The 25,517-nt window shown below is 33.7% G+C and overlaps 1 protein-coding gene across 1 annotated transcript in view; it reads left to right on the top strand.

The window, feature by feature from the left end:
* Positions 1-25,517, top strand: part of LOC129229284 (terminal nucleotidyltransferase 4B-like) — a 63,139-nt gene that overhangs the window by 37,269 nt on the left and 353 nt on the right. The window contains exons 7-10 of the mRNA XM_054863558.1: positions 14,049-14,241; positions 14,525-14,633; positions 17,269-17,391; positions 21,329-21,382. Coding sequence (XP_054719533.1) covers positions 14,049-14,241; positions 14,525-14,633; positions 17,269-17,391; positions 21,329-21,382 — 479 coding nt within the window. The remainder of the gene's footprint in view (positions 1-14,048; positions 14,242-14,524; positions 14,634-17,268; positions 17,392-21,328; positions 21,383-25,517) is intronic.

The following is a 25,517-nucleotide window of genomic DNA, read 5'->3' as shown; positions in this document are numbered from 1 at the left end:
AGGAATCCAGCCATTAAACAATACATGACGTATTTAAAATTTCAAAACCTTGAACATAAATTTCACAAATTAAATCACTTAATATATATTACCATTTTGAAATTACAACACTAACTATTTAACATTAAACTATCATTTACTAAACAACAACAATATTAAGTTTGACACAACCACACAACCATTTACTCACAATGTATTCATTCAATGGCTTCGATTTCCAAATTATACAACAGTTGAATTGGGTGTCTGATTATCCTAGAAGATGTTTTTAAAGTCACTGATCTTACCTTCTTGTCACGCCCCTTGTGAACTTCAATGACTCTTCCAAGCTTCTATAACTGCCTGGGTGTTTTCTCTTCCCCTATTAACACTACATCATCAATATTAAATTCAGTTTTAACATTTATTGGTATACAAACATTTGCACCCCTTAACTGAAGAAGATATTCCCTTTGAAATCTTTTCCAAAAGTTATTTAGTATTTTTTTCTCTATATAGAATCTTTTGATTAGCTCTTTTTTACCTTTAACTAATTCAAATTTTGCATTGCCGGACCAATCTGGCAATGCAGTCAATCTTCTTCCAGTTAAGAAGTTAGCAGGAGTGAGAGGGAATGGTTCATGAGGTTCGTTATAAACATATGTTAATGGTCTCGAATTAATTATAGATTCGATTTCTGCTAAAATAGTTTGCAATTCCTCGAATAAAACCAACGCTCTTCCCAAAATTTTTCTCAACGTGATCTTAGTGATACGAACCATTCTCTCCCAGTATCCTCCCCACCATGCAGCCCGTTCAACTATATATTGCCATGCGATTCCCTTTTTTCCAAAATAATTTTGCACCATAGGATCAGAAATGTTCGAATACAGTTTTTTCAGTTCTATTTCTGCACTCTTGAAAGTTAGTGCATTGTCCGAGTTCACAATTCTACATACACCTCTTCGGGATATGAACCGTCTGAATGCGAGTAGAAAATGTTCCGTGCTAAAGCTAGACACTACTTCTAGGTGTATTGCTCGCGTAACAGCGCACGTGAATAAGGCAATGTAATTTTTATCATGGTCCTTTGTATACAGTGGTCCCGCGAAATCTATTCCCACGATTTCGAAGGCATTTGAGGCAATTGTTCAATTAAGTGGCAATGGAGCTGTTACCTGGTTACCTGGTTTGACTTTAAACCGTTTACACTTCATGCATTTATTCAAGGTTGATTTCACAGCTTGCCTTCCACGTAAAATCCAGAATCGCTCTCTTATCTGTGTGAGCGTATCTGAAACACCAGAGTGAAACAAGTTTTTTTGTGCTCATTAAATATCAAAAGTTCCGTAAATTTGGTTTTGTTGGGAATAATTATGGGATGTCTTGACTGAAAATCAATGTCCGAGTTCTGAAGCCTACCTCTGACAGCGTTTAATCATCTGACATCAAAATCGGATTAAAACTATATAAAGTCAGACCAAACAACGTAAGTAGAAGCACAAATATGTAAATTACAGCAGACACGTGTTTCGGCGTTACAGGGAACGCCTTTTTCAATGCAAAAAATAATGAGCTTATGGATGAAAAGACATCCGACAAAAGCCAAGAGCAGATAAGCATGCAGCTTAAAAGATAAAAAACAGCGGATTAGCCAAACACCAATGACAAAGTTATAAACCGATCAGGAACCAATAGGAATGCAAGCAAAGGCCAGGAGCTTTCTCTTAGGTACGAACCCAGAAAGAAAGAATTCAATTGGACAAGGATTAAGCCGAAGCTTAAACAAAAAGAAAAGAAATTGTCAGTAACCGTGAACCGCAAGAAAGGAAAAGCAGAATGGAAAACCATGAAATAAAATAAACAGAAACAAAAAATATTCGAAAAAAAGGAAAAATAAAGATAAATAGAAGAAAATTGGGGGGGGGGGTGTCAATCAAGACAAAAAGGTAAAAATAAACAAAGGAAGATAGATAAAAATGAGTGGGAAAAAAAAGGGGGGGGGAATGGGGAAAGAACAGTATTAAAGATATGGGAGCCAAATGTTAGAAAAAGTTTTTGTTTCTGTTTATTTTATTTCATGGTTTTCCATTCTGCTTTTCCTTTCTTGCGGTTCACGGTTACTGACAATTTCTTTTCTTTTTGTTTAAGCTTCGGCTTAATCCTTGTCCAATTGAATTCTTTCTTTCTGGGTTCGTACCTAAGAGAAAGCTCCTGGCCTTTGCTTGCATTCCTATTGGTTCCTGATCGGTTTATAACTTTGTCATTGGTGTTTGGCTAATCCGCTGTTTTTTATCTTTTAAGTTGCATGCTTATCTGCTCTTGGCTTTTGTCGGATGTCTTTTCATCCATAAGCTCATTATTTTTTGCATTGAAAAAGGCGTTCCCTGTAACGCCGAAACACGTGTCTGCTGTAATTTACAAATTTGTGCTTCTACTTACGTTGTTTGGTCTGACTTTACTATTCAGCACAAAGGTATTTATTTATCTTAAAACTATATAGCTTGGAACTAGGACTAATCGGTTCTTTATTCTTCAGCTGAGAATATTCTTTCTCAAATTCACTTTGCTGAACAGTTCGAATCCAATACCTTTCTGCGTCCGTCATTTCATTGGCCGTAATACTTCCCGTTTTCATTTCGTTAGTAGCTCTACAGTTTTTGATGAATCTCATGACGTAACTTGTTATTCTTAATACTTTATTTAAGTCACTGTAATTTTCCAGATTCAGCAAAGGTTGAGAGGATTCAATGTTCGTTTGTAACGTTACAATGCTTCGCTTCCTCTCTTCAGCACAATGAACATCAATGTCAACATTAGCACTTTCCATGTTACATGACATGTCTAGCTCACTGAGCCAAGCCGGTCCATAGAACCACACTTTATCATTGACTAAGGCTTGAACTCCGATTCCTCTCGTAAGTTTGTCAGATGGATTATCTTTTCCGTTGCAAAAAAACCAATTCGATGGATTTGTTTTCGTTTGAATCTCCTTTACACGGTTTCTAACAAACTGCTTCCACTCATCATCATTTCCCTTGATCCAATGGAGACATATCTGCGAATCAGTCCAATAGAAAATCTTCTGTTTCTCTAGCTTGTGGAACGTATCTTGCAAGTAAGATCCCAACCTTGAAGAAATTAATGCACCCATTAATTCCAATCGTGGGAGAGTCGACCCTTTTAATGGGGCTACTCGAGATTTCGCTATCATAAATTTTGTTAAATATCCATCCCCGTGTTTCATTCGAAAGTAAGCCACGCATCCATAGCACTTTGGGTTTGCGTCTGTAAATATATGAACTTCTGATGCTCCCCACTCAAAATCAGTGAAATATAACCTGGGAATTTTTATGTTTTCTATTTCGTCTATTTCACTTAGCCATTCCATAAACGTACACTTTATTTCAAAAGGAACGCTTTCATCCCATGATATACCACTTTCCCATATCGCTTGCAATAACAGCTTTATTCGTACTGTAAACGGATTCAACATGCCTCTAGGATCAAAAATCATACCACACGCTGCTAAAATGACTCGTTTTATTATCCGTTTAGTGTCTTTAAATTTCTCAAATTGCTGAATGTCTAATTTCAAATTATCTTCTATGTTGTCCCATATTTGACCCAGAATTTTAAGAGGTACTCCTCGTTCTTCGGAAGTATTTCGAAAGTCTATGTGGTCGTTTTTCCACGCTTCATTGAGAATTGACGAATTGGAAACCCATCTTCATAAGTTCATGCTAGCTTGGCTTAGTATAAATATCATATCTTTACTTAATTTCAAAGCATCCTCTGGGTCTGAAGATCCGTTGATGAGATCGTCTACGTAAAGATTGCGGAGCATCTCACACGCGCGTGGGTACTCTTCTTCATATTTACGCAAGTGCAGCCGCAAAATTCCTGCCAACAAAAATGAACTGCACTTTACGCCAAAGGTTACTCTTGCATATTTCAGAACCTCGATATTACTAGGGCTGAGATCGAGGATAGGACCATTTTTCTTTACCCATAAAAACTTTAAGAACTCCCTATCTTCCTCAGCTATTCCTATCTCTAAAAATGCGCGCTGAATGTCCGCACAAAATGCTATCTTGTGTAATCTAAATCTTAATATAATACTAAGCAAATCGGGATTTAAATCCGGCCCGCTTTCTAGACAATCATTCAACGATAATTCTCCCTTGCGTTCAGATGAAGCGTCAAATACTATCCTAACCTTCGAAGTATCCTTCTGTTCACGTACTACTGCGTGATGCGGAAGAAAATATCCTGTGCTTGTACTTTGATCTAAGTTCTTTTCTACGCGTTCAACGATACCGTCCCTTATGTGTTTTTCAATAATTTCATTGTACCTGGAACACAGTTCCTTATTTTTTCTTAATGTGTTTCCTAAACTAAACAAACGACGTTTAGCAATTTCAAAATTACTGCTTAATTGTGTACAGTTCCCTTTCCATAACAGCCGAGTTTTATATCTTTTGTTTGTATAAGTCGTGTTTCGCTCAAATGATTCTAAAACGTCTTTATCCGACAGACTTGCCTCCTTTTCCATATTTATCCCAATTGCTTCCATTGACCATAATTTTTCAATTCTATCACTATCCAACTCCTCATTTTTCGCGAATAAATGATTCACCATTGATATCTGACGATTTGATTCCTCATCTTTTCCCTGAAGCAAAAATCCAAAAATGCTATCAACCGCAATCAACCTCCTACTAATTCTTATGTTCCTTTCCCCCAAAATTTCAGCGATGTAATCCGAACCGATCAAAACATGAATTTTGTCATTTGGATAACTACTAATATCCGCTAACTCAATGCCTTTTGTCAAAGCGGTGTTCTTTGCCCATTGAGAAGGAATTTTAATATGTGCTAATGTAATGCAATCAATCACTACTGCTCTGATTTTTATTTTCCGATTATTATCCTTCGCGTTTCTCAAAGTTTAATGAGCAAGAGAATGCTCAAGACTAATAATCTCCAAATGCAATAACCTAATTAAATGTATGACTAGAAATGCATGATTAAAAAATAGTTGAAGACAACTTAAAAATAAAAACCAAATTTATTTGGTCATTTAGTAAAGTTAGTTAAATAAAATTAAAAACATTTGAAACAACGCGAACTAGAGCTGAGCTATATGAATCTATTATCTATTTATTAAAAAGAACCCGCATCGTTGCATAAAAGTAAACGAACGCTCAAGTCAACTTGCCAGAGAGAAAACACCGAAGAAGTCTCCTTTCTACTCGAAACATTTCCTTTTATCGTAAGTGAACTCATTTGCATGCGGACGCCAAATCACCTTATGATACACGCCAGCATAGCACCTGGCCAATGAGCATCAGGCACGTGCCGATCTGTTACGATACATCACCGATTACGTGAAGGTCGTGACGTCATAGATCGGCGACTGCACGTGCGAGATACGTCTTCAGGCGTCCGCATTAGAAGAAAGAAAAACATCGTTGAAAATTTCTCAATGATTAGGCAAGTGACTGATATTATGGTGAGATAAGTGGTGAGATGAATTCGTTAATTATTATATAAGGGGCGCTAGGCCAACAACTTCCACAATATCATAACTGCGCGTTTTCGAGTTTTCATTTCCAAATGTGTGAATGCTTAACAATTCTTTATTTACCGCCTTTAAACCCAATGCCCTCGTAACTTCACTCAAGATGAAGGACATATTAGCACCCGAGTCCGCCATACATCGTAATAAATGACTATTAGTTCCTGGTTCTGCTTTAACCATAGCCGAAAAGGTCTGCAACAAGATCGAATTGCTAGTCTTTTTTATTTCGTTTTTACTATACGAGAATGATACCATTGAGGCAATGTGGTTTTCCCCCTTTCCCTCTTGATGCGGCGGTACTTCTCCCGTTGACTGGGGTGATCTATCTATTATTCCATTCTGCTTCTCGCAGATGAGAGAGTTATGGTAAAAGGAATTACAGTGCTTACACTTCAGAAATTTACGATCGCAGAATCTTCTCAAGTGATTTTGAAAACAGATAAAACATAGACCCTTAGTCATTAATGCCTTTTTCTTCTCACTAACACCCAATGCGCAATCATGATTCATATGATTTTGAAGGCAGAATATACATTTCTGACTACACAAGTACCCATTAAACGATGATGAATTAAAGTTCCGTCTCTGATTGAAACTACCCCTGGTATCATGTTCGAATTTCCGAGGCCAAGGCTGATTATCATTAACATGAGTAGCTAAAACTTCAGCAGTAGATTTATGGGTAGAATATTCATTTCGTTTCGAATTCGAATAAAATGTCTTATTCGGAGAGCCTGTGTCGTTAATTTTGTTCTGTGTTGGATATTCCTTCATATTAATGAGCAAGAGAATGCTCAAGACTAATAATCTCTAAATGCAATAACCTAATTAAATGTATGACTAGAAATGCATGATTAAAAAATAGTTGAAGACAACTTAAAAATAAAACCCAAATTTATTTGGTCATTTAGTAAAGTTAGTTAAATAAAATTAAAAACATTTGAAACAACGCGAACTAGAGCTGAGCTATATCAATCTATTATCTATTTATTAAAAAGAACCCGCATCGTTGCATAAAAGCAAACGAACGCTCAAGTCAACCTGCCAGAGAGAAAACACCGAAGAAGTCTCCTTTCTACTCGAAACATTTCCTTTTATCGTAAGTGAACTCATTTGCATGCGGACGCCAAATCACTTGATACACGCCAGCATAGCACCTGGCCAATGAGCATCAGGCACGTGCCGATCTGTTACGATGCATCACCGATTACGTGAAGGTCGTGATGTCATAGATCGGCGACTGCACGTGCGAGATACGTCATCAGGCGTCCGCATTAGAAGAAAGAAAAACATCGTTGAAAATTTCTCAATGATTAGGCAAGTGACTGATATTATGGTGGGATAAGTGGTGAGATGAATTCGTTAATTATTATATAAGGGGCGCCAGGCCAACAATGCCCCCCCTCTCACCATCTTATGAACATTATTTTCTTATACATTTAAAGATAATTCATTTCCTAACAAATCTCAATACCAGCTCTAGTTTTACAAAAAGATTTTGAATAAATATAAACATGATTAGTAGATTAGTTAAATACAACAACAAGCAAATTCTTTTATAACAAAATATCACTCAATCCGATTCCAGTCCGTTCAAACTGTTCCATTTTCCAAGTCAGTAAAAAGTCAATCAGTCCAATGTCATATAAACACATTCAATCTGCAAAAATTGAAAAACCTTGGCGAGTATACAAATACTTGGTATAAACACATTTGAACAGTACAAATATAAACTGTAAAACGCAAAAAATATATATATAACTTTAACCCGTTCCCGATAGTTAAAATAGTTTACTTTTCCCACATTACTACATTTTCAAAAAATTAAATTACTAAAAATATCACAAAAACAATTACATTACAAAAACATTTTCATTGAACTTTATTAGTTCAGATCGAGACAAAGGCTTAGTAAATACATCAGACATGTTATTTTTACTTCTAACAAATTCAACATCAAATATATCTTTATAAATTAAATCGCGTATATAAAAAAGCTTTACATCAATATGTTTTGTCCTATAATTTTCGATCGGTGATCTCACAAAATCTATTGTAGCTTGATTATCAACTTTTAACACAGATTTAATTTTGTGCTCCTTATTAATTACCCCCTTATTAACACATTCATCAATGATTCTATCAAACCAAAGAAGTTCTTTGCCGGCCTCTGTCATTGCAATAAACTCTGATTCCATCGTTGATAAACTAATGCACTTTTGTTTAAATGTTCGCCATGAAATCGGCGATTTGTTAATGAAAACAATCTGACCTCCGAGTGAAGTTCTATCGTCTCTGTTAGAGGCGAAATCTGCATCAGAATATGTTACAACTTGAATTTCTTTGCATTGTAATTTAAGTTTGTAATTTCTAGTTTTAGAAACATAGCCTAATAATTTTAATAAACCATCCCAATGCTTTATACCGGGGTTATTTTGGAATTGGCTAAAAATGTTTGTAGCGTAACTAATGTCTGGTCTTGTTCTGTTTGCTAGAAACGAAAGACAACCTAACAAATTCCTGTACGGTATTTTTGACATATCTTGTACATCTTGCTCGTTATTTGGACAATCTAGTTTAGTGTATATAATACCTTTACTTATCGGCAATGAGGAGATAGGGATATTGAATTTCTCAAAACGTTCATAAATTTCTTCAATATAGCCAATTTGACTTAATGAAAAACAATTCAAATCCTCCTCAAATTCCACGCCTAATAATTTTTTAGTTTTACCTAAAATTTTTAGATCAAAGTATTTTTGTAACAAATCTAAAACAGTTTGTATATTATTTTGACTCTTTCCAAATAAAACAATGTCATCTACATACAAAAGTAAAATTACAGAAGATTTATAAATATAGACACAGTTACACCATTCAAATTTACAAAAACCTATTGAAATCAATTTTTCTTCTATTTCGTAAAACCACAATCGTCCACTTTGGTGGAATCCGTAAATTGCTTTATTTAGCTTACAATATAAATTTTCCATCCCCTTTTCTACAAAACCAGGTGGTTGTTTCATATAAATTGGTTCTGAAATAGGTGCATAAAGGTAAGCATTTTTCACATCACATTGGATGTTTACCCAGTTTAATTTTACCACCAAAAGAGAAAAGAAAAATCTTATAATGCTGAAATTTACAACTGGCGAGTACGTAAGATCATAACTCTCATATTTCAATTGAGAACTTCCTAAAGCTACTAGGCGACTTTTGTATCTCAAAATTTCCCCATTTTCATTTCTTTTGACTGTAAAAACCCAGCGAGAACCAATTGGAGTAGAATCATGCGGTAATTCGACAAGATTCCACACCTTGCGATCTTGCATCACTTTTAATTCTTCCCGCATTGAACTTATCCAATTGTCTTTTTCCCGCGATTTAAGGGCTTGTTTGTAAGTGTTAGGAATAATGATTTGATGTCCTAGTCATGCTTGAGAAAATTCATTAATTACATTACTGTTTACAGAGTTATCAATCTCTCCTTCAGTAGTATTTTTACCTTTAAAGCAAAATATGTCTGGTTGATAAACAATATTATTTTTTCTGCAATATTTCTTTACATCATAAATTGATCTCAATCGTCTGTTGGTTCCTTTTTCAAAATAATAGATATCGTTACGAGACCCATCGGGTCTTGGTACGACTTTTCTTTCCCATTTTGTTAATTTTAAACATTTATCACTTTCATCATCTGATGATTCAGTTTCCCCCCTATCTGATTCTTCCGTTTCTGAATGAACAGGTGGTAGTTCAGGAATTTTTAAGATTTCCTCATCAGGAATTTCATCTTCATCTGATTTTGGTACATTTAACCATTCTATGGTGCCCATCACGACTCCACTGCGTTTAGACTCAAATTCGTCTTTGAAAAATTTTCCCTCATTAAATCTGACATTTATGGTCTCTATAATTTTATCATTTTCTGGAATCCAGATTCGATACCCTTTTGTCCGAAATGCATACCCAATTAAAATCCCTTTTTGGGCTTTAAGATCAAGCTTTTGCCGACGTTGCTTCGGCACACCAACGTAGGCTACGCATCCAAATGGTTTCAAATGTCTGATTGAGGGTGATTTTCCCCCATATAGCTCAAAAGGAGTTAGTTTTTGATCTCTATGACATACGCGGTTCCAGGTGTACGTGAAATACAACATGGCTTCAGGCCAAAAGTTTTTACCTATACCACTCTCTTCTAAAATTACCCTAGTACCATCTGCCACAGTTCTGTTAAATACTTCAGCCGCCCCGTTTTGCTCAGGGGTATAACTATTAGTGAATTCATGTTTTATTCCTTCATTTTGACAAAATTTACTTAAAATTGTATTTGAAAATTCCCCTCCATTGTCAGTTCTTATTGCTTTCAGCTTTGTTCCCAGGAATCTCTCTGCCCTTTTAATATGATTAATGAGAATTTCTGCTGCCTGATTTTTATTTTTCAATGGGTACAATGACGTTCTACGGGAATAATCATCAACGACTGAAAGAAAGTATCGTTCACCTCTTCTACCTTCAATACTCGATGGCCCCCAAATGTCACTATAAATTAATTCTAAAGGTTTCTTTGATCTAATTTCGTCCATTGGTTTGAAAGATACGCGTCTGAATTTTCCTAATTTACAATCTTCACAATTTACTTTATCATTTTTAAAAACTGGTAGACCCCTAGTACATTTATATTCAGCAGTTTTCTTTATATTATCGACATTTACATGAGCAAATCTTTTGTGCCATAATTCTAAGCTTTCAGTACTACTAGCTTCATAATTAACATTTTTATGTACATTTTCTGAAATTACCTTTGGGTTAACAAAATAAATGCCATTAGATAGTTTAGCTTTAAAAATTATTTCGCCATTATCTGATACAGTTACCAAACCTTTTCCCCCTTTAAAACATGCTCCCGCTTGGTCAAATCTGGGACCAGACAGTAAATTTCTTCGCAAATGCGGCGAATACATCACATTTACTAAATTAATGGTCTTAGGACCGAACTTTAACTTTATCTCTCCAACCCCCTCAATTGGAAAAACATGATTTTGGACTGCTACGGCCATCTTTCGATCATTTACAGGTTCATATTTATGGAAAAAGTTCTTATTATTTGCAAAGTGATGGCTGGCCGCCGAATCAAATGCCCATGATGAAGGATTACAGTCTATCTCGTTAAAGTTCGCTTCCGAAATAAAAAATGTTTTGGAAGGGTACTCACACTTTTTCGGCGATGAGGAGCTGCCTCTTCTGGTATACTGGTTCCTGTTTCTTCCTCTTGACCTCCTCTGGCCATAACTTGACTTCTTGGAGCTTGTGGATGGACTTCCTCCGCGGTTCCTCTCTGGAAAACTACAATCTTTGCGGATGTGGCCTGTACGTCCGCAATTATAACACGATCTTTTTTCTTTTGGAGCAACGTAGTTGGCGCTAATATTATCCTCGTCCTTCAGCTTTAATCTGCTCTCTTCAGAAATTAAGTCCTGTACTATCGTATCAAAAGAAAAATCCTCGGGTTTCTTTCTCAAAATTGATTGGCAAATGCTGTCATATTCCGATGGAAGATGTCTCAAAACTTGAAAATTTAAATATGACTCCGAAAAATTCTTGTCGATTCCCTTTATCCTGTCATAAATTCGACGAATTCTTGATGCGAAGAGATTTATGGATTCGCCTTGCTCAATTCGACAGTTTGTTAACTCAGTAAAAGTTCTCATATGCACACACCTGTTATCAGGATAAAAGTGTGCTTTTAGACATTCCCATGATTTTTCTGGCGACTCACAATGTTCTATTATCCTTTTGAATTCGTTGTCTACAAACAAATATATTAAAGATAATGCCGCTCGTTCTCTGGCCAAAAACTCACGAACGTCTCTCTCAGTAAATCCTGAATCTTTAGAGACTACTGGCACTGTTTCCTTACCAGTTACAATGTCCCAGGCGTTTTTCTCCATCAGGACAAATTTCATATCTGCTGCCCATGACACATAATTTGTGCCATTTAATTTCTCAATAGTTATCTGGGGATTCGCCATTATTTCGACAGAAAGTCGGAAGACAATATCAATGAGCACTAATAATCTAATTATCATCAGTATGCTCTTGTCGAAAAAAAAAACTTCTATACGGCCCCCCCCATCGAAAATTATCACAGACGTCAAAAACATCATTTCCATCTCCAGTCCTACTGAAAATATAGGCTATCGAAAACAGAGTCCAGGTCGCCCATAACCTTTTAATGAGCAAGAGAATGCTCAAGACTAATAATCTCTAAATGCAATAACCTAATTAAATGTATGACTAGAAATGCATGATTAAAAATAGTTGAAGACAACTTAAAAATAAAACCCAAATTTATTTGGTCATTTAGTAAAGTTAGTTAAATAAAATTAAAAACATTTGAAACAACGCGAACTAGAGCTGAGCTATATCAATCTATTATCTATTTATTAAAAAGAACCCGCATCGTTGCATAAAAGCAAACGAACGCTCAAGTCAACCTGCCAGAGAGAAAACACCGAAGAAGTCTCCTTTCTACTCGAAACATTTCCTTTTATCGTAAGTGAACTCATTTGCATGCGGACGCCAAATCACTTGATACACGCCAGCATAGCACCTGGCCAATGAGCATCAGGCACGTGCCGATCTGTTACGATGCATCACCGATTACGTGAAGGTCGTGATGTCATAGATCGGCGACTGCACGTGCGAGATACGTCATCAGGCGTCCGCATTAGAAGAAAGAAAAACATCGTTGAAAATTTCTCAATGATTAGGCAAGTGACTGATATTATGGTGGGATAAGTGGTGAGATGAATTCGTTAATTATTATATAAGGGGCGCCAGGCCAACACATATTGGCATTTTTTGGATTAGCTAATATTAGCGCAGTTTCCCTACATTCTATTTCCATTCTTATAAATTCCACTAAATCCGTAATGTCAAATAATTCGTTTGTTTTACGATTCCTATTGTAACTTAAATTTAATTCTTCTGGCAATTTAATTAATTCTTCTGCAGAATTACTGGACATAATAAATTCCTGTACGTTCCTGTAGCAACGCCTAACGATTTTAGTGATCTTATTTGCACTTCTATTGCGTCATACATTTTTCGCAACCCTATTACATTAGCACATGATTTAACTGAATCTACAAGCAAAAGCTTATGCATATGAGATGACATTATTATGTCTGAGCGCCCAAACCGTTCCTTTAACAAGTTTATTGATTCATCGTAGTTTTGATCTGTCAGAGAAAAACCTGATACCGCACTACGCGCAACACCTCCCAAATACGATTTAAGATACGTAAATTTTTCCACCTTTGACAATGCGTCGTTATTATGAACCGCGACTTCAAAAGAATTCCAAAAATCTAGGAAATAACTACAATCTCCATAAAATGTTCGGATATTTAATTTCGGAAGTTAAACTACTTTTCTGGTTTCACTTCTGAACGACACATTATTAAGTGCCGCAGCCGCCGTTTGAACATTTTCCTCCGCATCAACAGTTACCTGTTCAATCCTCCTATTCATCTGAATTCCCACTCCTGCTCGTGGTCTATCACATAAAATGTCCAAGTGCCTTTCAATTTTAGATTTCATTTCGTTTACTTTATCTTTATATTCTTCACTCGTCTCTATATCTGCTAGCATATCCTCAATTTCAATTTTTGATTGTATTTCTTCATCACGAGTAATTACAGCTTTTAATTTTTCTAAGAGCTGAGATTTTAGGCTCAAAAGCTCATCAATCTTATCTTCCTTCGAATAATCATCCGAAGTGATTTCTATTTCTAATGTGGTCTCTATTTTTGTCAAATGTTTTGTTAAGGAAATTCTTAGCCCTTTACGGAGCTCTTTTAATCTAGCAAGATCCATGATAAATTTAAACAATATTAGCAATTTAAATTGGGAAAAAATGGGCCTACCTCAATCTCAGCGTATTCGTGTATCCAACTCGAATTTGTGGGAATCCAATGCTAAGTTTTGTCCTTTTATGTCCAAAATTACTTATATAATCACGTCCGGGTCACCATAATTTTGTCGCAACACTTATGTTACGACTTGTTGCGTGTTTTCTTACAAGTCCAATAACTTCAACCAATTTCATTTTTTCCATTTAATTCACAATCACAACACTACTATTATATACCACAACAAACAATACTACTAACACATATATACAACTATTTACAAATGTTGGGTTTAGTTTCCATAATTCCACTCGGATCCTTATTTGATCCGAGCCAACACATACGCGTCTTAACTGCACGCAGTGTCCGTTTCATCTGATTGGAATTCCCCTTCGGATAGGGAAGATGCCCTTCAAATCCCCTGCGTAGGGATTATCCCTTTTCCTGTGGCTTAAGTTGCCACAGGGGGATAAAGAAAAATTCACTAAATCGCAAAATTTGTTAATTAGAGGTTTATTAAATCAGGGTCAGTCTGTATTTGGTTACTTAAATATGTTTTCTTATTGCAGGGCTATCACAAACCTAAGTCCTTGGAATCTGTGAATTTAGGTACACTGTTAATAGAATTTTTTGAACATTATGGCATTAATTTCAACTACGAGAAAGTTTCAATACACTTTGCGAATGATCAAGGAAATTATCAATCAAAGCCAAGAGCCACGGGTGCTTGCCTGTTAAGTGTGGAAGACCCACTTTTGAAAGGTAAGCATGAAAAAAAAAAGGCTAATAAGTTCTGTAATTTGTAATTGCATATAAGTTTGCTGAGGGCTTTTATTAAATTTTTACTGTTTAAAAAGATGTTTCAATCATACTTTTTGATTAATGTTTAATTTCTAGCTCCTCTTTGAAAGCTATAGTTTATAATTTATGTGTTTGAAGCTATACACATATCAAAATTAGCACTGAAATATATTTTACCTAATATTTCTGCTTTCTTAACTAATTTTAGCAAATTATTTAATTGGTTATGATCTTGTTTTTTCAGGTAATGATGTTGCAAGAGGTACATTTTTAATACATCAACTGAAACGAGCATTCCAAAATGCCTTTCATACATTGCATCAGTTAGTCACCAGCAGTATGCTACGAGAAAAGTGAGCATTTGTTTTCTTTGTGTACCTAATTAAAGTATTTATTTATTTTTTAATTTCTTGTATCCATTTGGAGTTTGAAATGATAATATTTTGAGCTATATGTTTCGGCGATCACGAAATTTTATATTTGTATTATGAATTCTTGGATTTAACTTGTAACTGCTCATACACGTAGGGTTGCCACTAGCGACTAAAAAGGCGACTTTGCGACTGTTACTGACCATAAGCAAACTATGGCTACTTTTTTGATCAAAAACTGCCTAAAAGTGAATTTTTAAAAAAAAATGGGCGACTTTTTGCATATTTTGTAATATTCATTGAAAAAAAAGAAGAAAGAACGATAGACACCATATGCTCAACACGTGTGTCAAGAAAAATTCTTCATCTGTTTTAGATTTAAATTATTTTGACATATGCTGTCTTTGATTTACTCTTTTTACGTTTTAATTTTGAGCATAATAAATATATTTTTGGCAGCATGCCAACATTGAATACATAGGTCATGGAGAGGGCCGGATTTGGAAGTGTGGGGCCCCGGGGCAACGAAGGAGTGGAGGCCCTTAATCAAGATTCAAAAAGATCATCATATTTTAGAAAATATCCGATACTTTGATATATATCAGAATATTTTGATATATATGTATATGTCCGATATTTTTTCAACCTGTGAAAGTTACGATATTTTGTAAAAAATTTATTGTGGGGGCCCCTTTGTTGTGATGGCCTCGGGTCAGTAGCCCCGCCTGCCCTCCCCTAAATCCGGCCCTGGTCATGGATTATTCTTCCCGTGTTTGCGATTTCAATCCTTTTGCATCTTGTAAATATTTTTATGTTTTTGACAATCAGTTGTTAGTTTGATTGCATGCTATCTTAGATTAAATTATTTTGGTTTTATTTTAATGACTAACAAATTTTATATAATTTTGATGATGAATAATTGCTACTTCATTTTACAGAGCCAATTTAAATCTGAGTTCCTGGCTGCTGACTATAAATATAAAAATTAATCTATTAAAACGCTTAGTAAACCAGTCATTTTATATGGTAGTGAGACATGGGCAATTAAAACAGAAGAAAATTTGCTGCTCATTTTTGAAAGAAAGATCCTGCGGTCAATTTTAGTAACAAAGAAACTATAAAAAATGGCATTTTAGGTACACAAGGGATATATTGGTTATCTGGAGAAACTAAGAAAGTTGATTGAACAGACTTTAAAAGAAAATTTTTATTGATTGTTACTAAAATCCCAAGAAAAGTCTTAAATTTTTATTTTTTGTCATCAAATTTTAAAATTAAATGTTTAAATTTTTAACTATGCAATAGTTTTATGTTTTTTTTTAATCATGCACAAAATTAATTTATAACTTCTTTATGGTTTTAAAACCAGAAAAAGTATGTTTAATTTACCTTGTAGTTAAAAAAATATTTCTTAATTAAGTTTTCTATTTACTTCGTGACACTTAAAACGTAATGTTGCACAGAACACCTGCATCATGTTACGATAAAACTAACTTCTGTTTGTAAAACAGTAATTCCACTGAAAAATGTTAAAAATGAATTAAGTAAATGTTAAAACAAGTGTTAAATCTAAAAAATTTCATTTTGATTTTCTTGTATTTACTAGATGTAGCCATGTTTCAAGGTGTATTGTGTGGTTGTGTCACACAATGTAGTTTTTGAGTTAGCAAATCCAAAAATATGTATTGGTAAGAGCAACTTCACGGATTGAAGACGCTACTCAACTGTTCCTCTGAAGAGACTATTTAGACGATTATTTTTGAAGTTTTAGGCCACTAAAGCAACTATTTTCAAGTTGGATTATGATGGCAACCCTATACATGTTATTGCTACTACAAAATTCTGCTGTTCTCAAAGGTGGAAATATTTCAGTAATTGAGAAATTGGTGATCTAGTTCATTGCTGTTAAAATTTCTTTGACATGAATCAGGGGCAGATACCGGATTTCATTTTAGGGGGGGGGGGGTGTCATGGCCAGGGGTGAGAGTGGACTCAAGTAAAGTTTTTTGAAGACACTCTTGAAATTTTCAAAAATTATGCGAAAGTCCCCCCCCCTACCCCCCATAAAAAAATTCAAAGTTGCATACAAAAAGTATTGAAAGGGAACGAGAGCCCTATAGCTATTGCCGCTGACATTTGCAAAGCGTCTCGCAAGGGGTAGTTTTCGCTCACCTTTCCCAGGGCTTTAAGGTTTCTTGGTGAAACCAAGAGCCAAGACCCGAATCATTACTAAACATTGCTCTACATTGGTGACGCTAACAGAGGCGTCAACAATATGTATTCAAATGTTCAATTATATAAATTGTATTTTTCGAAGGGAAAAAAATTTACATTGATGATAAATAATTCGATATACAGATAAAATAACATTTGTTATGATATTAATTTTACATGGTGCCAACAATATACTGATATTGTTGGCACCATGTAACAACAAACTAACGTATGTCGAAATGTTTTTCAAATTCAATGTTTGCCATAGTGCTCAAAAAAAAAAAGCTACTGGTTATATTAAAGTAGGCTTTTTTAAAGTATGAAAATTCAAATATTAAAAATTAATAAATTGATAGCAAATATAATCTAATTTGTTTTCCTTTCTGTTTTAATGTATAACTAGAGCTATGGATAGTTTTCTATCATCTATAATTACGATTGATCCAGAAGAACTACAACAAAGAGAATGGTTAACTACAAATTATTCCAAAATTTTGAAATCATTGTCCCCTGTCAAAGTTACCAAGTAAGTATATTCTCATACTAAATGAAACAAAAATGTTATACAGTCGGACCCTGGTTTAATGAACCTCTGTTTAACGAATTTCGCGATGTAGCGAATTTTTCTTTTCCCCCCAACTAAAATGAAGGCAAAACCACCGAATTAACGGATAATTTAAACAGCCAAAAATTTTCATTTTATTTATTTATTTATTAATTAAGTCATTTGTTTGTTGATTTGAGCTAGGAAATATTAGATTGTTTTCGACATGATACATCCATCTTGTTCGAAGCAGGAGAAGACTTTTCTTGGAATCAACAATTTTTGACGGGCGACGGGGCAACCAAAATGAATAGCGATTTCGATGCAGAAAGCGATGATGAAACTCCCATTAAAACTTACTTTTTCTAATGTTTTACATGACCTGGAAACTGAAAACATATCTCATACAGCAGGCTGTAAATGACAAAGTATTTTCTTCTCCCCATAAAGTCGAAAGAGAACAATGTCGAGTTAAGTATCAAGGACATTGTCAAGCATCTATTACTCAGTACTTTAAAGTGTAATAAATTGAGGAACGCCAAATAAAATGTGTACACTTTTCTAATTATGGATATTTTTGTGCTTATAAGTAAAAAAAGTAATTTTTTTCCTCACCTCGATATTACAAATAACCCCGATTTAGCGTATAAAAGTTTCAGTTCCGATGAATTTGCTAAATCAGGGTCCGACTGTATTTGTCATCGTAACTTACCTGATTAAATACATAATTGTGAACATTATTTTCAAAATATTGTGTAATTTCATGAATCATAAGCAAATTTGTTGTGTTTTCTAATAACTATAAGAGTCACACATAGGTTCTCAAATGTGCATAAGTTAGAATGTAGGATGTAATATAAGTGAAATCAATTTCACAAGTATCTAGAGTAAACATAAATTACTGTGTGAAATTCCTATTAAAGGTAACAAAAATTCATAATTGAAACTCATTTTAAAACCAGCTTTCACAGTACTTTCTTAAATACCCCTCCCACCTTTTTGGACGGTGAGGGTTTTAGATCATCAAACTGCATAAAATTTTCAACTTATTAGATCCAAGTATTAATTTTGCTTGATAAACCTTCAAAGTTTCAATGTTTGTGTTACCTATGGGACAAAGTTAAAAATCCTTTTATGTCTGAATGATTGGTTGAATATTTAAGTTTCAGCAAAATGCTATATTTTTATAAGTTTTTTTTAAAATTTAGTTTGTATGCTCTTCACAAACTCCTTATTTTTATTCTGTACAGGATAATATATGGGTCATTCTCCAGAAAACATAACTTTTGAATGCAAATATTTTTCAATTTCGAAACCTTTTGGTTTTTTTTTCATTCCTACACAAAAATGTTATCTACTAGAAATAACCATAAACAATGGCCCAGCTAAGTTTCAAATATTTTACTCATAAATAAAAAAATAAAAAAAAACGCCTTGTTCACAGAAACAAAGAAAAAAAAGAAATAACTTTTAATGTTTAAATATCGACGCCAATTTAATATCAAAATACTAGTTTTGTCGATTGGTACAAACAGTCAGCTATTTTAATGATTAGTGGGCTAACATAATATTAAGCTCTCTTAATTAAAGTATGGCTTAATTAGTAGTTTCAAATGTATGTAAAAAATAGTATTTAGTAAATTTGAGGATAGATCGACAATTTGTTGAAAGCATATTATTGATGTATTTCCCCTCCATTTATTTTCACCTCAGAAACAATAACATTGATAAGTTGTGTCACGGAGGTGAGGATCTTTTCATTAACATAAGCCTAATAGGTACTTTTTGATGGAATTTTTTTTTCTTCATTGCTATAGTTTGCATATGTTAAGCAGATGAAAACAAGTTCACTTATTTTTTTACATTAATTTACATCCCTGAAATTCAAGTTCACGAAGGTGAGAAGTTAGAATAACCACACTATGTTTTTAAAGCAAAATCTATCTTCTTGTTCTTCGAAACAAATTTCACAACTTCAACTATGGCTGAAAATAAACTATAGGCTCCCTTGTATGATGGAAAATACAATTTGATGTCATTACTGCCTCATGTTAATGAGGAATGGCATTTTGTGTTTAGGTAATGGAGGTGCAAATTTATTGTGTGACAGCACTCCTTGTCCTTCTAAAATCAACTAAGACACAATATTAAAAAATTAAATGTACTTAAACAATTAGTATTTGAGACACTTGTGAAAGAAATAATAAATAAGTATATACTTTTGATTAAACAAATTATTAAACAACATAAACAGTCACACAATGTGTGTGACATGCCATGGAGGTGAGCATTCACATGTTGTGAACCAAAAATATACTAAAATAAAAATTATTATTAAAAAACTTTCGCAAGGTTAAATAGATATATTTCTGATGAAATCAAAAATCATTGTTAAATGAATTGTTCCTTAAGGTTTTTACTGTAAAAGGTGTGTGACAGAAAAGTTACTTCTTTAAAGAATGACCTATATAAATACTATAAATAAAATAGGGTTCATTTTTTTTCATGTCGTTGGGGGGGGGGGCACATTTCAATCAGTAAGAGCATTTTTTTGTGCCCTTTGATCCAAAAGTCCGCACAGAAGATTTTTATATATTAAGATAATTAATTCACAATGCCATTTATAAATTTAGTTTAAAGACAAAGCATTTAAAGTATTATAATTTATGAGTAAAATTAGTTAAATAACTAACTTAAACAAGAATTTATTACCCTTCAAGAGCTTCAAGACTACGCTTCAATGCATTGCATTTACGCTTTTTGATATTCCAAAAATTGAAATACAGTCGAACTCGCTTATAACAAGCGCGAAGGGACGATGATATTTGCTCGTTATAACCTTGCTCGGTTTCATTATAACCGAGTGCTTGTAGAAAACTGGTTAGTGAAAAAAATCGTAAAAAAGTATACATTTGTACTTCTGTACAGAACCGAAGAAGTTGGTTATTTGATTTGAACTGTCTTATTGTCTCTTTCTCGTTTTATTGTTTTTGAGGAACGTGGGGTCCAAAAAAACATTGTCATTTGTAGGAGTGGCTTCAAAATAGTTTGCAGTTTTTCAGCATGTTAAAAGCTAAGTACTGTAGCTATTTAACTTTGAATTCTTCCCATTTGTCATTATGGTGGTCGGTTTCATTTTTTAAATTTTCTCTCTCTCGACTTTCAGCTACCATGTCCTCTGAAGTATATCTCGGAAATGATAACATTCTCTGCAACGCATGTATAATTTTTAAGTACTCTACTCTACGAATTAAAAAAAGGGGGCCGTGCCATCCCTTGTTTTCATGATTTGTGTCTTATCTGTAACTTTCTATAAGTAACTTTTGTTAAATTTAAAATGTTAGAATTTTTGCAAAAATATAATCTTTTCTGAGGAGAAAATTATTTTATGATTTACAAAAATATTGCTCGCTTTAAGCAAGGTTTGCTTGTTAAAAGCAAGTTTTGTCCCCATTGACTTAACATTGTACCAACCAAATCTTTTTGACTTCTTTGCTAAATTCAAGTTTTCGTTAAAACAAGACTCACTATGAGTGAGTGCTACTGTTAATTGATATTGCTCAAAACCAAATTCATGCCTTGAAAAAATCTGTTCCTCTGCTCCACATTGTTTTTAGCACATATTTAAAATAAGATTCACTTATGGAAATGTCTTCTTCTGTTTCAAAAATTTCTTTTCTGTAGTTAATGTCTTAAATTTGTTTCTGACCCATTTTTTAAAATATTAGTAAAATTACTTTAAAATGAAATATATCATTAAGTATTCATAGAAATAACTATAAAATGTTTGTGTGTGTGGGGGGGGGGGATTTTTGAATAAGTGCTGTTTGAAGGGGGGAAAAATCATTGATCATCAACATCCTAGCCCTGGTTATGTTATATTACTTCCATGTATTTATCAGTTATTTTTCATTTATAGGGATAGTCAAGCTCCTGACGCTTCAATATCAAAGAATTTTAAAAAGAAAAAAAGGTACCAACTTCTTTTGTACCCTGAATGAATGCTGTATATTTTGATATAAAACTCTCATTTCATCATTTCTAATTGTTTGGTGCAATATGGCCTTAAAGTTATCAGCCTTAAAGAGTTATATCTAATTTGCCGCCAAGTATCTGCCAAACTACCATCTTCTCTGTTTTCCTCTTTCATCTCACTACTTTTACTAGGAAGATTCGGCACTTACCCATAAGCTAAGCAAGCTATAGCTTAGGGCCCCTGCTTTGTTGGGGACTCCTGAAAAATTGCATGATTTATTCCTGAAAAAAATGAAAAGTGCTTAAAAATTTGGAAAAGTGTGGCTGCAAACCTTGAATTTTAAAATTTCTAATAAGTAGTGGGATGGGATAGGGGAGGAATGCCAAAATATGTCAAATTATAACTATATATATCATAACTATAGATATAACTTTTTAAGGCTGAGGTTTGGATGTTTAGAATAAAGGCCAACTGTTTTGCAGGAAAGAGTCTAGGGTTTTCTTGGCGGGAAATTTTTTACAACAGAGTAGTTTAGAGGAGATATCTCATCATTTGTATTGATATTATTACCTAATTCTGACAGGCCTGCATGTAAGCATTGAAAGGGGTTCATGTTAGTCAATTTTCTTTCTTTCTTTTCTTTTTTTTTTTTTTTTGTATTGACTTGCTTCAACCTTTTAAATTAAATTTGTATATTAAAAATGTTTCAAAATTATTATTTTTGAAGTTTCTAATTTAATTTTAAGGTAGAATGTATCTTTGGCTCACTATAAAATACACAACTTTCATAAAAGGAATTTAGATATCAGTCTCTGTTTAGTTAAGGGATTATAAAATTAGTATAGAAATTCTTTTTTTTTTGTTTATTCTTTTTTCAACCTCAAAGCAAATATAATGCATAAAATAAAGTTTCCAGTGAACAAATACCTGTTCTTTATTCATTCAATGAACAAGTGAAAAAATAAAAGATCATCTGTTAAATAATTTTATTTTTGAAACTGTCCATTTTAAAATGAATATTTTGTTGATTTTGGAAAAATGGCATATTTTGTGTTCATTTTATAAGACTTAAAGTGATTGTTTAGGAAAATTTGAAAGAAAAAAAAGAATTTCCTAAAATTATTGTGCAATGTTTGATGTCCATTAATTTAGTTGTAACTACTGTATTAAAAAAAAAAACCTGTGATGATCATGTGACACTTCAGAGCTGTCTGCCAGTTTGAAATGAAATGGCTCTACTAATGTTTGTCAAGGAGTTGGATTTAAAATTCCAGAAGTTAGAATTCGAGTTTGTCATTTTCCCACCAATTCAACAGCCCTATAGTTGAGCCAAGCCTAACCTGGCAGCGTCGTAATGCTAAGATTCAAATCTGTGTAGCCTTCATAATGCTGCCCTATTAGGTTTGCCCCAACTATACTGCCGTGCTAAGCAAAGATGTGGTATCTGCACATTTTATCAAAATTGAGTTATTGTCACCGGGTCATAATTAGTACTAATTTAGTTTACATAAATCTCAAGCTTTTTGGGCTAGTTGTGAACACGAAATATTTATAAAGAGCTTTACGATAGAAGTCCTAACTGCACATTTTGCGTTGTTTGCTAAGTATATTTGAATGTAAGTGACAAATACTAAGACTTTATAGTGGTTCCTGCGGCAGTTACCTCCCTTTTTTCTTTAATAACTAAGTAGACATGACTTTTTATAGCTTAGTAATGCAGCATTTAATAATGTAGCAGTTTATTGTAACATAGTACTAAAATTTTGGTCACCTATTAATTGAGTAGTAGATATAGGTCGATAATAAAAACTAATACAATCGACTCGCAATAACTTAAACTTCAATAACTCGATTTTTTCAATATCTTGAAAAAAAAAAAGAGTATTTACCTGCACCTTTATTGCATTTTTAATAAAAATTTATCTCTTTAACTCGAATTATTTTCCCCTTCTCGATAACTGGAATTTTTTTCCCATTCACTCAAAAAAAATTTCAATCCCTCAAAACTCTATTTTCAAACTCCTATGCCTTTTACTTTGTTATCTCCCCAATTTACGCACTCTTGAGAAGAAAACCGCGTCCTTGGGCTCTCTCTTTTGTTTGTGGTTTTCACACTTGGTGCTCACCACAGGTATGTGGGAGGGTAGGCATGTTTCAGCTGCTGTTTTCTACCAGCAGTGGACAATGGTCAAGTTTCGAGAATAAACAATCTCTCAACCTGAATGACCAGTTCAATGAATACAAACCCTTTCTCGTTCTAGTCATCGTCTTCCTGCTTTACTTATTAGTGCTGCCAAGAAGCTCAGGTTTATTTTTCCTCGAATTATGGCTACAAAACAAAAATGCACTACACTTTTTATTGCAGAGGAAAAAAAAGGTGATTGATGAGATAGAAAAGATTGATATTGCGAAGGAATTTGACATTCCGAACAGCACACTGTCAACCATTCTCAAAAATAAAGAGATTATTCTTAAAAACTTTGATGATAAGTAACTTTATTACTGTGCACCTACATGGATGGATCAGAAAAAATGAAGCCAGTAATAACAGGAAAATAAAAAAAAACAAGTTAATTCGCTGGAGTTTTCTGAGGATTATGAAGCTAAGACAAAATCATGGAGCCGAATTGTTTGAAAACTGGCTGAAGAATTTAAACCGTAAAATGTCTAGTCAAACCGCAAAAATTGTCCTATTTGTTGACGACTACATCCCATCCAAGTTCAATTACAACAAAATTAAAATATGTAAAACTGGAGTTTCTTCAGCCCAATACCACTTCAAAACTACAGCTGTTAAATCAGGGAATCATCCAAAATTCCAAACTGAAATATTGTCATCAAGTAGTAAAAAATGCATTGCTGGGATTGACGAAGGAAGCAACCCTTCTGTAAATGTGTTGCATGCAGTGAGAATGGTTGATAAAGCCTGGAATTGTGTTGAATAAAGAACAATAGCAAACTGCTTTAGAAAGGCAGGTTTCCATAAAGCATCTGCTGAGAAATCCACCTGGAAGAGAAAGAAAATGAAATTGAGGAAACAGTTGATGAGGAATGGAGTTTAGTGTTCGAAAGCTCTGCAGCTAGATCCTGTAACAACATTTTGAGACTTTGTCAACATAGATGATGATGTTCAAATGTGTGGAAATTTATCGCACAAAGACATAGTTGACGAGTTTAGACCACTCTCAGAAGAGGAAGAGGATGAGATTAAAGAACTTATCCATCCAAAAAAGATCATGTTTAATGAAGCAAAAAGTGCAATGCATGTGATGCAGGCATTCATTGAATCAAGACCTGATATGGACGCAAAGACATTCAGTGCTATTTCCCATCTGGAAAATATAATTGACGTGGAGGGAAAAAAGAGTACCCGTCAAACTCTTCTTGACAGATATTTCAAATAAAGTATGGTATATTCTAATTTTGTGTTCGCTTTTGTTAATGAAGTATGTAGTATACTTATATTAAATGGATTGAATTTTTGTAAGATTTTCGATAACTCAAATTTTTTATGTCTTCCCTTCAATTTCGAGTTAGCGAGAGTCGACTCGAAACATAAAGGTTCATGTAAATATTCAACTTTTTCTTTTTAAAAGATAATTTACAATGCACATATGCAGAAATAAAATGCACATAAAACATTTTTCTGATTCTTTTCTGCCAAGAAAAAAAAAGCATTTCATTATAAAGCAAGTTACATTTTTGCCTAAGTATCGTCTGCTGTCAAAACTAACAAACACCCTCAGTAAATTAACCTAGATAACATAAATATATTAGTGTTTACGTAGTTCTAAATGTCTGAAATTTTGAAGATAGTATTTATTTTTCGGAAGGCATGTTCTCTTATATTTCTATCTACAAAATAAAGCAACAGTTGAGACTTTTAGTCTAAAAAAGATGTTTTCAGTATTTGATAATACATTAAGAGTGTTTTACTAAGCTATTTGTATGGTTTCTGCACACATACCCCTAAACATGACTAGTAATAGTCACTTACGGTGATATTAACCTTGTATATGAAAACGCTATTGAATTGAGAATTTTTTGTAACTACATTCATTAATTTTAAGTAATGTCTTGTACAAAAACAGGCGCCTACTGGGTTTTCATCAATTATTTACAAAACGACTAG

Source organism: Uloborus diversus, chromosome 9 (genome assembly GCF_026930045.1).
Source record: "Uloborus diversus isolate 005 chromosome 9, Udiv.v.3.1, whole genome shotgun sequence".
Lineage (NCBI taxonomy): Eukaryota > Metazoa > Arthropoda > Arachnida > Araneae > Uloboridae > Uloborus > Uloborus diversus.
This window is presented reverse-complemented; position numbering and strand designations above follow the sequence as displayed.